The sequence below is a fragment of the Pleurodeles waltl genome, chromosome 7, assembly GCF_031143425.1.
Source record: "Pleurodeles waltl isolate 20211129_DDA chromosome 7, aPleWal1.hap1.20221129, whole genome shotgun sequence".
NCBI lineage: Eukaryota > Metazoa > Chordata > Amphibia > Caudata > Salamandridae > Pleurodeles > Pleurodeles waltl.
In genome coordinates this window covers 1,062,711,095-1,062,724,667 of record NC_090446.1, presented here as the reverse complement: position 1 = coordinate 1,062,724,667, position 13,573 = coordinate 1,062,711,095, and the positions used below count along the sequence as shown (strand labels likewise).

The following is a 13,573-nucleotide window of genomic DNA, read 5'->3' as shown; positions in this document are numbered from 1 at the left end:
CTTTTTGTATTTTTGTTTGGCCTTTTCTAAATGCTGTTGAATCAATTTATGGGTTTGATGAAAATGTTGAATGGTTTCTGACACAGCTGGAGTAAGAGAACTTTCTTGAGGGATTGTGGTGGGCAAGGTGTCAGGATGATAGCCAAACAACCCAAAAAAAGGTGTAACGCCAGTAGAAGTGTGGCATGAGTTATTGTAGGCTAACTCAGCTAACCAGAGCATTGATGTCCAAGAATGAAGTGCTTTTTCAGCATAAGCACATAGGTATTTCTTCAAGGTCTGATTTAGTCTCTCCATTTGACCATCTGTTTGAGGATGGTGGCTAGTAGATAGTGTAGATGTCACTTGGAGTGTTTTACACCATGTCTTCCAGAAATTGGAGGCACATTGCAACCCCCGATCGGAGAGGATCATTTTTGGCAGTCCATGATAACGAACCACTCTATTCAGTAAAATAGTTGCCAGTTCACTGGAGGTGGGCAATTTCTTACAGGCAATGAAATGTCCATATTTCGTGAGACTATCTACTACCACCAGAATTACAGAATGTTGTTGAACCACTGGTAATAAAGTCTAAAGAAATGTGCTCCCACGGACAACTTGGGGTTGGGAGTGGATGCAACAACCCTTTCTGTTTTGAATGACGCGTTTTAGTGTGAGCACAGACTTCGCAGTTGTTTACCATCGCTTTTACATTGTTTGTTAAGGTAGGCCACCAAAAATAGCGTTGGATTAATTCAAGGGTTTTATGAGTACCTGGATGACCTGCTGTAGGTATAACATGCAACCAATGAAACACTATCTTGCGAAGTTTGGTAGTGGGCACGAATAAACTAGCGTCATGAAAAGGTAATCCTTGTTTGACTGACCTTTTTGGATCTGCTTGGGCCCATGTCTGCCATTTCTCAACAGTGAAAGAATTACGGATGTCTTCAAAGAAATTTTCAGTTTTTATGATACCTATGACTTTGTCGGAAGCAATGATAGCTCTGGAGGTTTGAACTGCAGGCAACGTGGTAGACTCTTGGCGGGACAAGGCGTCAGCTTTGCGATTGTCTTTACCAGGCCGGAAGGTTACCACAAAATCAAATTCAGCAAAAAACAGCATCCAGCGTAATTGCTGAGGAGTCAAAAGTCTGGCGGAACTCATAAACTGAAGATTGCGATGATCAGTATATACCGTGACAGTATATTTGGCACCCAACAAATGATGTCTCCATTCTTTAAAGGCGTCACGAATCGCCAGAAGCTCTTTTTCAGCAATGTCATAGTTCTGTTCGGCTTCATTCAACTTCCGAGACATGTAAGCTACAGGATGAAGTTGACCAGTGTCCTTGTTTCGTTGCGACAAGACTGCTCCTATTGCCACATCTGAAGCATCAGCTTCCACTATGAAGGGTCGTTCCACGTCAGGATGAGTCCAGACTGGGGCAGTGGAGAAAGCTTCTTTGAAAGTTGAAAAGGCTTGATCAGCTTATGGGGACCATACACATTTCTCCTTCTTTCTTAATAACTTAGTGATTGGAGCCACTGTCTGGGAGAAATGATTTATGAACCTCCAGTAAAAATTTGCAAACCCCAGGAAACATTGTACATCACGAACAGTCTTTGGGGTGGGCCAATCAGATACTGCCTTTACTTTCTTTTCTGCCATCACCATACCTTGAGGGGTAAGGATAACTCTCAAAAACTCAACTGTGGTAACATGAAACTCACACTTGGTTAGTTTGCAATATAAATGGTGCTTTTGAAGGGCTGCAAGAATTTTCTTGACATGTTGGACATGTTCATTTTCATTGTCTGAGTAGATCAAAATGTCATCGTTGTAGACTATGGCAAATATGTTGAGGTATTCTCCAAGAGCGTCATTCAAGAAAAATGTAAATGCTGCCGGAGCATTACAAAGACCAAAAGGCATGACGATGTATTAAAAAAGGCCATATCTTGTCTTGAACGCTGTTTTCCATTCGTCACCCTCTCTCATTCTGACCAAATGATAAGCACCTTGAAGATCAAGCTTCATGTAGATTTTTGCTTTCTTTACTTGCTCCAGTAAGACCGGAATTAGGGGCAAAAGATATTTATTCTTGATGGTGACTTTGTTCAATCCCCTCTAGTCAATACAAGTTCGAATTTCTCCATTCGCCTTCGGAACAAAAAACAAAGGAGAAGCTGCAGGAGACTTAGAAGGGCGAATGAAACCATTCTCCAAGAATTGATCTAGATATTTTCGTAAATGTTGATTTTCATGTTCTGACAGGGCATATACACAACAGTTGGAAAGTATCGCACCTGGGACTAGATCAATTTGACAGTCATAATATCTATGAGAAGGTAAGTTCTCTGCTTCTTTCTCATCAAATACATCTTCGTAAGATGAATACTGTTAGGGCAATTGAACTTCTTTCTCCGCTGCAGTAGCTATGTAAGAGTTGCAAAGTTTTGATACTTGAATCTTTTGGAGGCATTGTTCTTTACATAGCGCAGATGAGAACACGACCTTTCGTTCTGCCCAATTAATCTCTGGATTGTGATGCGTTAACCATGGTAAGCCAAGGATAATCCTATACTGGGGAGCATGGATCACGTCAAGGATGTGTTTCTCTTTATGTTTCTTTCTTTGATTCTTATCCTCACAAATCACCGACAAGGGGACAGTCTGAAGAGTTACCGGACCTCCAGTCAAGAATTTTCCATCGACTGCCTGGATGATTTCTAGGGTCTTCTTTTCAATACATGGGATCACCCATGGACGAACCAATTGGGCGTCAACAAAGTTCCCGGTAGCCCCAGAATCGACTAGAGCTTTCTTGAAATAGGTCTTTTTCCTAACCTGAACTCTTATTCCCAGTTTGAGATGTCTAGATTGTGAAGGGTCCACAGTGACACCCAAGAGCAACCCTTCTCTGCATCTTGGGTGCTTTAGTTTTTCCGACTCGACTTGTGCATTGGCTGCAACCTTCTGAACTGGACCTCGTTTGCTCTTTGGTTTGATTGGACAATTTTTGGCAAAATGACCCTTGCGCCCACAATAGAGACATTGTCCATTTTTTCTACGTAGGTCCTTTTCATCTTTGGTCAAAGGTCTCCTGATGGTTCCAATTTCCATCGGTTCCGACGTTCTTTCTTTTGGAGTTCTTGAGTCTCTATTATCGTGAACACGCCAGGAATATTTTTCAGTCTTTTTGCGTGTTCCTTTTCGTTCTGTTAAACAACGATCAAGCCTCAAGACTAGGTTTATCAATTCTTGACAGTCTGTAGGTTGCGGGTCGATTTGAGCTAGGATATCTTTTAGCTCCTCTTTGAGTCCCTTGTAGAACAAGGCCGCTTGTTTTTCTTCAGGCCAGGATGTCTCAGCGACCAGCCGATTAAAGTTTGCTAAATATGACACTAAGTCCTGATTCCCTTGGCGTAAGTCTAATAATTCACGATCTGCTGACAGTGTTACAGTTCTACAATCAAAAACTCGCTCAAACTCACGAACAAAATTTCTCCAGTTGTACAACAGGGGACTATCTTTATGCACAAGAGGAATAGCCCAGGTAGCTGCATCTCCAGACAGATATGGTAACAAGAAAGCTACTTTGGACTGGGCATCGGGGAAAGTATGTGGTCTGCAGGTGAAGTGTTATTCCACTTGAACAAGGAAAGATTGTGCTTTCAAGGGGTCACCTGAGAAACGTTCTGGGGGAGCTAAAGGAATGGCTGAAGGAACATTGAGGGAAATGTTTGTCGGATTACCTCCAGAGGTCTGAGAAGAAGGACCTGGCCAAGACACAACTGGGGGATTTTGTTCCTTCTTTTCTAACTTATCCTGTAACTGACTCACTCTCTCAGCTAGACTAGTTGCCAAATCTTTTGATGATACCACCTCTGCTTGGAGCTGAGTGATAGCCTTGACTAGCTCGTCCAGTGTGGCCATGTTGAGAACATTTACAAACCAGGAGGAGAATAATTTGTGGGCTCACTATTCTGTCAGAGTCACCAGATCCTCGGGGTCTGTGCACGTTCCCAACACTTCCACCACAAGACAGCTCCAATACTCTGATTTGAATTGTCACAGAGTCTAAGAGAGGCTAAGTGGGGAGAAGGGGATTAGGAAGGGAACAGCTGGGAAGGAGACCTATAGGAAGCAAAGGGTTAAAACACACAATATCAAGATTACATCATATAAATCAATACTAGGTCATGACTAAGCATTGTCACTCTGAAAACATGGACAACCTAAGGATAGACTTAAAATGACTAGGCTTCAAGATGACTGGATACCTGTGAGGGAATCAAGAAAGGTTAAATGCAACTTTCAAATTCAAGTATTATCCTTTGCATGAGGATCAGGAAACAATCTGAATGATTTCTAAACCACCATATGAATTGTGTTTGAGAAACATATTAGGAACACACAACATTACATCTAGAACTCTGGCTTTTTTGTTCTCTCAAATTTCCAGAACATGAATTGCGCACATTGCAGATCTTTACATGGGTAGTAAATACCATAGAATGATTGTGCACCATGAATAACACAGATTAGACTTGAGAAATAAATCATGCGACTTGCCAACTCGAAAGCCACCAAGTAAATGCCTTAAAATGGTAGCGCATAATGAACACTGTGATGTTAAACAAGGAAAAGGAATCGCGCGGCTTGCCGATTCGAATGTCACCAAATAAATGTCAGGAAATGGTAGCGTACAATAAGTAACATGAATTACACACAGGAAATGAATTGCGCGTCTTGCCGATTCGAGTACCACCACGTAACTGCCAAGGAATGTTAGTGCACAATGAATACCAAGGGTTAAAGCACAAGAAAACAAATTGCACGTCTTGCTGATTCGAAGGCCACCATGTAACTGCCAAGGAATGGTAGCACAAAATGAATAACATGAATTAAGCACGAGAAAAGGAGCGCGTCTTGCCGATTCGAATGCCACCATTTAACTGCCAAGGAATGGTAGTGCACAATGAATAACATGAATTAAGCACGAGAAAAGAATTGCGCGTCTTGCCGATTCGAATGCCACCATGTAACTGCCATGGAATGGTAGCGCACAATGAATATCAAGGGTTAAAGCACAAGAAAACGAATTGAGCGTCTTGCTGATTCGAATGCCACCATGTAACTGCCAAGGAATGGTAGCGCACAATGAATATCAAGGGTTAAAGCACAAGAAAACTAATTGCGCGTCTTGCCGATTCGAATGCCACCATGTAACTGCCAAGGAATGGTAGCACACAATGAATAACATGAATTAAGCACGAGAAAAGAATCGCGCATCTTGCAGATTCGAATGCTACCTTGTAAATGCCATAAAATGGTAGCGCACAATGAATATCAAGAGTTAACACACATGCAAAGAATCGCGCGTCTTGCTGATTCAAGTAACAGCATGCAAATGCTCCGAAACGACCAAGCGCACATACACACGCATAAGAGTAAAATTGTTTATCATGCAAAGATTAGGCCCAAGAACTTGAGAGTCTTCGATAACGGGGCCGGGGGCCCAGCCCGACCTCCGTCTTACCGCCCTGATCTAGGATCACCAATTAAAGTGAAAAGGGCAAGGCCTGGAGGATCAAAGTAGGCCACTGGAACAGGAGCTCAGGAAGTTGCTGCTGCTCTGCACCAGGACCTCTGAATAGTGAGCACGTGGAGCTGGGCTGGCTCCCTTATATAGAGTCTTGGCCCAGCCCACAAACCACACCCAGGCATGCTGCAGGGAAAGCTTCTAGAAGGCCCTGGAAGGGGACCACACCCTGACAGTCTGAAAACCTGCAGCAGTACATAGCATGTGAACAGTATTTATATGCATGCTGAACATAAGTCTTTAAGATTAAACTCTGCAATGCAAAAGGTTAAACAACATTGTATCAGCACAATGCATAAATGATGTTAGCTTGAAGTTGTTGGGTTTTTGCATTCTAGTCTCCCGGAGAGCGCGCACTGCCCTGATGTTGACAGTACAGGAGCAATAGTGTCGAAGTAATTTACTATCGAGCGTGGCATGCGGCAGGGATGTCCCTTATCGCCACGGCTGTTCGCGTTGGCTATGGAGTCTCTGGCCATACGACTGCGATCTGGGTTGGATTGGGGGGGGGGGCATCCGTGTGGAGGCCAGAACGCATATAATATCATTGTATGCTGATGATGCCCTGGTGTACGTCACGGATACGGAGCGAGAGGTCCCCCTCCTGTTGGGTATGATGGATATTTTTGGACAAATGTCAGGCCTCCAAGTCAATTGCCGCAAAACTGTATTATTCCCAATGGCAGGACTGTCGACAGCGGCGACTCCAGAACTACTCAGTTTGGGGCTGTCTTGGGAGACAGAGTCCTTTACATACTTAGACATTCAAGTGACACTCCCGGCAGCTGCAATTTACACTAAACATGGGGAGAGTACTGGAGGGCCTCCGATCCTCTGTTCAATTCTGGACCTCCCTTCCATTATCGGTTATGGGTAGAGTCGCACTTAGCAAAATTATTGTTCTCCCCAGATGCCTGTATGTCATGCAGAACTCGCTCTGTGAGCTTCCTCTCTCATTGTTCCCGCAGATGGATAGATTATTATTATCCCTAGTCTGGGCGGGTAGGCGGTGAAGAGTCCGCTTGGAGTTGCTGAAACTGGACCTGGCCAATGGGGTCTGGGACTGCCAGATCTCTACCTATATTATCTGGCCGGGTTACTACAGTACGCAGTCCAGTGGTGTAAGGATAATTCAAACTGGGAAAATGACTTGTTGACTGTCTCGTTCCGGGTGGAGCAACTCCTGCATATATTGATGGGGGGCTCTAGGGTTCCGCAAGGTACACCTTATCTGATAGAGCAGGTGTTGAGAGCCTGGGAGAGTGCAGTCGTGCGGGTTCTCCACAGATCCCCATACGCGCATCTGCTACCGTTATGGTGGGTCCGGCCCTTTGTTAAAGCTGCTGAGGTGATGGATTTTGAGCGGTGGCGCGCAGGGGGTTATAATAACGCGGGTGACCTGTACCAAAATGGCACGTTTATTACAAGGGAAGAAGCGGAATCTCTGTTTGGAGTGGGCAGGGGGCAGGTCCTACAGTTTGCGAATATTTCACAGACTGCCACAGAGATTTGGGCGACTTTTCCAGAGGAGCCGGCTGAATCTCACCTTCTGGTGACTCTTCTGGATCCAAGAGGTGAACGCGGTCTCCTGTCCCAAACGTATAAAGCTCTTAAGGGAGATAGGCTAACTGGGATGCAGAGAATCAGGGGCTGCTGGGAAGCTGACCTGGGTGTAGCACTTACGGACAGGGAATGGAATAGGACCCGTTTGTTGGTACAGGATACGACTAGCAATGCTCGGTTTAAATTGACACACTTCTATCATTTGCATAGAGCATACTTGACGCCCGAACGCCTGCACAGAATATCCCCCTCGAGATCCGACAGCTGTGGCCGCTGCGGGATGCCGTCGGCTTCTTTTCTTCATATGGCATTGGTCTGTGGCTCTGTGCAACCCTTTTGGCGTCGAGTAGTGGTGGCACTTAGGGAGGTCACGGCTGTAAGAGTACAGGTAACAATGAAACACTGTTTACTGGGTCTGCTCCCTGTCCCTAAGAAAGGTCGTAAAATGGCATACAGGTTTGCACAATTGGGGCTTTTCTTGGCAAAAAGGCGTATTGCGATGGGCTAGCACCTCCCCCCCCTCACTGCATGCTGACTGGCTGAGTGACTTGACCGAGTGGGCCACCGCGGAGGAAGGTCACCTGCGGATGGTGCGAGTGTATGAACATGCTGCCCGAGTCATAGTAATCAAGTCGTGCCAGCGTTCTGAGTTGTCTGGTGGGCGGGAGAGTGAGGGGGAGGACCCCTTGACAGACGATTCCGATTGCTGAGCTCTGGATGTGGTTTGTCTATTCACGGAATAAGGTTAGCGCTGTAGAGACATGTCTACGAGTTTTGAGATATCAGGATGGATGTGTCGCTAGGGTTGACTTGATGTGGGGGTCGTCGCGAGAGGAACTCCCCCTTGTCCTGGTCTCTGCTTATATATGGACTGTTTTGCGGTTGCCCCCCCGCCCTCGGGCGTTTCTTCCCTCCCCCCCAACCCCTGGCTCCGTGTGCGTGGTACCTTTGATGTCATATGGTAGTTGTTGCTTACTTTATCTATTCTCTCAATGCTCATCATGATCACAGTGTTCTGCTTTGCTTGATAGTTACAGGACTGAAATGTACTGCTCGAATTGTATAGTGGTCGACGCCACTAGCCGATGGGCCCATTATGTTGATAGACTTGACCCTGTCTGATGCTATAAATGTTTCCTTCTTTATACTTACTAGGTCAATGCACAATACATGCACCTGGGTGGGGACCACGAATGGGTACAGTTGTTGGATGGTCGACTTACAGTAGGTTTCCTCCAATGTAATATGCTATGATGTAGTACATGGTTACATGAGTCCCTTTCTATGCATAAAAAAGTTGTTACAATTTTTTTTTTTTTAAGATTTGCAAGTCTTTATCAGCACATATCCAGTTGCTGCATTCCACTCAGACCAGGGCCCTGCTTTCAGCTTAAGGCCATGAAGGGACACCATGGCTTCATTAGGGGCCAAACTGTATTATTCGTCTCTATATCATCCCAAAGGAAAAAGTGTCTTGGAGTGAAGAAACCGGGATTTGAACCAATTCTTAAATGCTAGAGTATTAGGCACCAGTCATAGTTGACAGTCACCTGTATGGAGTCCAGAAAGCACTTAATCTGCACAGAAGGTCCCTGGGAGGGCGTACCCCATATGAATGCCTGTTCAGAACACAAATGTATGTTCTAGATCTTGATGGTCCTGGCGCTGTGGCGGCAGATAGACCTTTTAACATAAATGAACATGTCACTATCCTTCAGGACTTACAACAGTTCTGTGACAACGTATCTGCCAGTGCTGCCTCCTTGGGCATAGTAAATGCACCAATAACACCAACACGCTGGATTCCAAAAGTTAGGGATATAGTGTGTGAAAAGATTGCTGTGAAAAATGAGTTTGGTCCTTCCTATCGTGCACCGGTTCAAGTCCTGGGAATACACAGTAGCAGAACTGTTATTCTACCACTGCTGCCTGGTTCTAAAGAAAATCGCTTTGTCTCCAATGTCAAGCTACACCATGTGGCCAATCCTGCACAGCAGACCTAGAGGACTCCTGGGTAGTACCCAAATCAATCTTACTACAAGACCAGGATGTTCCCCTACAACCTCTCCAAGCTTGGGGAGGGTGGAAAATGATCTTTTATTAGTCCCGTTAATTTCTTATGCGTCATGCAATGTCAACAATATTGAGCGATTTTACTCAAATTCAACATAAACGGATGGGATTTTATACTATGAACCATCAAGGGGGACTTCTGCCAGCTCTCCTCTTCCTAACACAGCTCCAGTTTTTGCACGAACTGCTTCTGGATACTTTGCCAATGTCAATGACTCTTTCACCGACTCATCTGCCTCTTCTGCAATAAGAGCATGCAAGCTGATACATTGGCTCAAAATTAACTATTTCATTCTTCCATGGAACTATCTGTGGCTTTTATTAACTGTATTTGCCTTCCTTCTTTGGATTGGGTTTGTCATCGTCTTTTTCTTATTAAAATATGGTCATTACCTTCCTCAACTCTCTACAAATGAACTGCTGGATGAGGTCCTAAAACCAAATTTTTCTTCCCATAAGGTCTGCAGAGACGTGTTCCTAGTGAACATCTCAGCTACACCAATTCCTGATGGTACTGTTTGGGATAAAGTACCCTATCATATATATATGGTCCGACGGAGGTTATTCAAATCCCATATGTATTTAAACTTTCCATGAATGATGTGATAATACCTGGAGTTGTTTCCGATGATTGGGATGTAAAAATAGTTGATTCTATGCTATCTGAATTAGAATATTTTACTGTGTTTGTAAGTGAAGATGTTTAACAATCAAAAGAAAATTATGGAGATATGTTCTGGTATAATTATTATGGACATCATTACATTCACAGAGCAAGTACCCCAAAGACTATTTTTAATAATACACAATGCGAACCTTGTACAGCTCCGCCAATGGAGAGTTCAAAAACATACTCTGAAAAGTTTGGATATTTTTCTGGGCACAATGTTAACAATGCTGAGATGTAATATTTTAAATTCCCAGTGATGGAAATGCAACGTATATTATTAACTGATATGAAATTGATTTATTCTGATTCCTTTCTTTCCCAGGTCGCCATAGAACGATATAAATATTGGCTAAAGTCAACGGAATTAAAAAGTGTATGGGGAACTAAAAATTGTCAAATAAGGGGAAAGGAAGCTTTATTTAGAGTATGTCTGATACTTGTTCAAATTATATTTTTAAATGACGTTTTTTAGGCTCAGTAAAAATTAAGGACTTGAATGTGCCCAGTACCCCTGCCCCTGCTAAATTTTAGAAATGGAAAAAAAACATTAATGCAACTGAAGATCAGCTTGATGAACGGGTTCAAACCGCAACATTTAACGTTTCACTTTCACGTCCTTGTGGATGGGGAAAGTGGCCAGTGGACACAAATGGTAGTCGTGGCGTTTTTTTTTTTTTTTTTTAATTTCACAGGGAGTTTTAGAACGAATAGAAGAGACCCTCATTATGTATCATCAGATCATTCGGGTATAACAACAACATACAGTGCATGGAAATTATGACAGCAATGGTTAAAAAGTTCCTCACTAGATGCTGTTAAAGAACCTCAGTCTCCCGTCTAACAACACAGATTGGTAGGATTTCCTGTTAGGCCCCAGAAGACAATGTAAAAATCGTTTCTTATATGCAGTTTATAATGAAAGTTGGAAACTTTCTCAACAAGAAGCTGTTGCCTGGTTAAGGCAAATAGATCAGGAAAATTTAGAGAAAGCATTACCTGTTGTAGATAATGGGATTAACACCTTGTCCGACCGCATATACAATTTAAACAACGTTGTTTCTTCTGTAATAGACATCATACCAAGCAACATGTCATTCTTACAACATGGACAGAGTCAACTAAGATTCATCATGAAGTTGGGTTGAACACTACAGACATTGAAATCTGGTCGAATTTACTGGCAACATGTCAGCGTGAGGGCTATAATATCTGCATTTAATTTGATATGACAACAAATAATGGCTCCGAAGGAGGCAACTTATGTCATGCTAAACATCGAGAAATTAGAAAAGTTGCCTTTTACTATGGCTAAAATACCTTCTGCTGAGGTATTAATCTGCCTATTTCAACACTGAAATTCACATCCTGCTTGAAACACATTCCAGTAGGCAGATTTGAAAGGCTAGGAGATAGTTACATCCATCAGGTGTGGGAGCTTCTCTTTTTGCACAAATGTTTCAATGGCATGAAAGAGGTCTTTCTTAGTGGCAGTAAATGTGAGACATGTGTGAGCCATTCAGTGGTTTGTAGCCAGCTGTCCTTGCACGGGGCATGTAATGCTTCGGCGGCGAACTTAGCTTGCTATCTGAAGGGAGTTCCAGTCCCCTTGATTAGACCTGCATTCCAGGTGCTCTCTAATGGAAGCTATGTGCCTCTTAACAGTAACAGCTGTTGTGGGATGTGAGCCGGAATTGCTTACATCGTTTTGGTCTCCCAAATAGTCACCTGTTGCAGGAATGTTCTTTTTCCTCCTGCACATTAGACAAAAGCAGCAGATATTAGGCCTCACATAGCTATTTCAAGTGTGAATTTGGACTAGTGTTGAGCAGACTAAAGGCTTTATGGTTTAAAAAAACGTGGCGCTGACATCTGCATGCGAGACTTATGCGCTCCAAGTGGCGAGGTCATCTGCAGAAATACAGTCCCATTCAAACAGAAACTATCCGAGACACTTTGGTGAACTCGTGGGACAATATTTAACATGTCTAGTACTTGTGGGATTGTACACTTTATAGGAAGTTGGCTCTGTATGTACTATTTCAAAGTAAGTAATAGTGTGCACAGTGTCCAAGGGTTCCCCTTAGAGGTAAGGTAGTGGCAAAATTAGATAATATTAATGCTCTATTTTGTGGTAGTGTGGTCGAGCAGTAGGCTTATCAGAGGGTAGTGTTAAGCATTTGTTGTGTACACACAGGCAATAATGAGGAAAATAGGTTTTTATATTGAAAAATATATTTTCTTAGTTTATTTTAAGAACCACAGGTTCAGGATTTGCAGTAAACACTTTAAATGTAAGGTCCTTCACTTAGATACTTTAGGGACTCTGAATAAAAGCAGTATCATATACAGTCTTTGTAAAAATGGCAATAAGCTATTTTCAAAGTGGACACAGTGCAAAAATCAACAGTTCCTGTGGGAGGTAAGTAAAGGATAGATTAGGAGGTAAGTAAAACACTTACAAGTCTCAGTTCTGGGGCATAGGCAGCCCACCGTTGGGGGTTCAAGGCAACCTCAACGTTCCCACACCAGCAGCTCAGGGCCGGTCAAAGAGGTGCCTAAAACACATAGGTGCCTATGGAGAACAGGGGTGCTCCGGTTCCAGTCTGCCAGCAGATAAGTACCTGTATCCTCGGGGGCAGACCAGGGGGGTTTTGTAGAGCACTGGGGGGGGGACACAAGTAGGCACACAAAACACACCCTCAGCAGCACAGGGGCAGCCGGGTGCAGTGTGCAAAGCCGGCGTCGGGTTTTAGGTAGAAAACAATGGAGGGACCCAGGGGTCACTCTAGCGGTGTAGGCAGGCACGGGGGGGGGACTTCTCAGAACAGCCACCACCTGGGAAAGGCAGAGGGTCACCCGGGGGTCACTCCAGCGTTGAAGTTCGGTTCCTTCAGGTCCTGGGGGCTGCGGGTGCAGTGTTGGTTCCAGGCGTCAGGTCCCTTGTTGCAGGCAGTCACGGTGAGGGGGAGCTTCTGGATTCTCTCAGCAGGCGTCACTGTGGGGGGCTAGAGGGGTCGTCTCTGGTTACTCACGGGCTCAGTCGTCGGGGAGTCCTCCCTGTGGTGTTTCTTCACTGGCTCTCAAGCCGGGGGCATCGGGTGCAGAGTGTGAAGTCTCACGCTTCCGGCGGGAAACGTGCAGTCTTGGAAAGTTGCTTCTTTGTTGCAAAGAACTAGCTGGTTTTGAACAGGGCCGCTATTGACAGGTGTTTCTTGGTACTTTAGTCCAGAGCAGTCCTCTGAGGCTTCAGAGGTAGCTGGTCCCTGTCGGATGCATCGCTGGTGCAGGTTTTCGAGGTTGGAGATAGGCCAGTAGGGCTGGGGCCAAAGCAGTTGTCGTCTTACTCCTTCTCTGCGGGCTTGTGGGTTAGCAGTCCTTCTTGTTTCTTCAGGTTGCAGGAATCTGATTTCCTGGGATCTGGGGTGCCCCTAAATACTTAATTTAGGGGGGGTGGTTAGGTCTGGGAGGGCAGTAGCCAATGGCTACCATCCTTGAGGGTAGCTACACCCTCTTTGTGCCTCCTCCCTGTGGGGAGGGGGGCACATCCCTAATCCTATTGGGGGAATCCTCCAAACTCAAGATGGAGGATTTCTAAAGGTAGTGGTCACCTCAGCTCAGGACACCTTAGGGGCTGTCCTGACTGGTGGGTGACTCCTCCTTGTTTTTCTCATTATGT

At 44.5% G+C, this 13,573-nt stretch overlaps 1 protein-coding gene across 2 annotated transcripts in view; it reads right to left on the bottom strand.

Moving 5' to 3' along the window:
• COPRS (coordinator of PRMT5 and differentiation stimulator) overlaps positions 1-13,573 on the bottom strand; it is a 449,578-nt gene that overhangs the window by 17,734 nt on the left and 418,271 nt on the right. The window contains exon 4 of one of the 2 annotated variants that reach the window (XM_069199998.1): positions 10,894-10,959. The exons of the other annotated variant lie outside the window; for it this stretch is intronic. Coding sequence (XP_069056099.1) covers positions 10,894-10,959 — 66 coding nt within the window. The remainder of the gene's footprint in view (positions 1-10,893; positions 10,960-13,573) is intronic. 2 annotated transcript variants of the gene reach the window in all.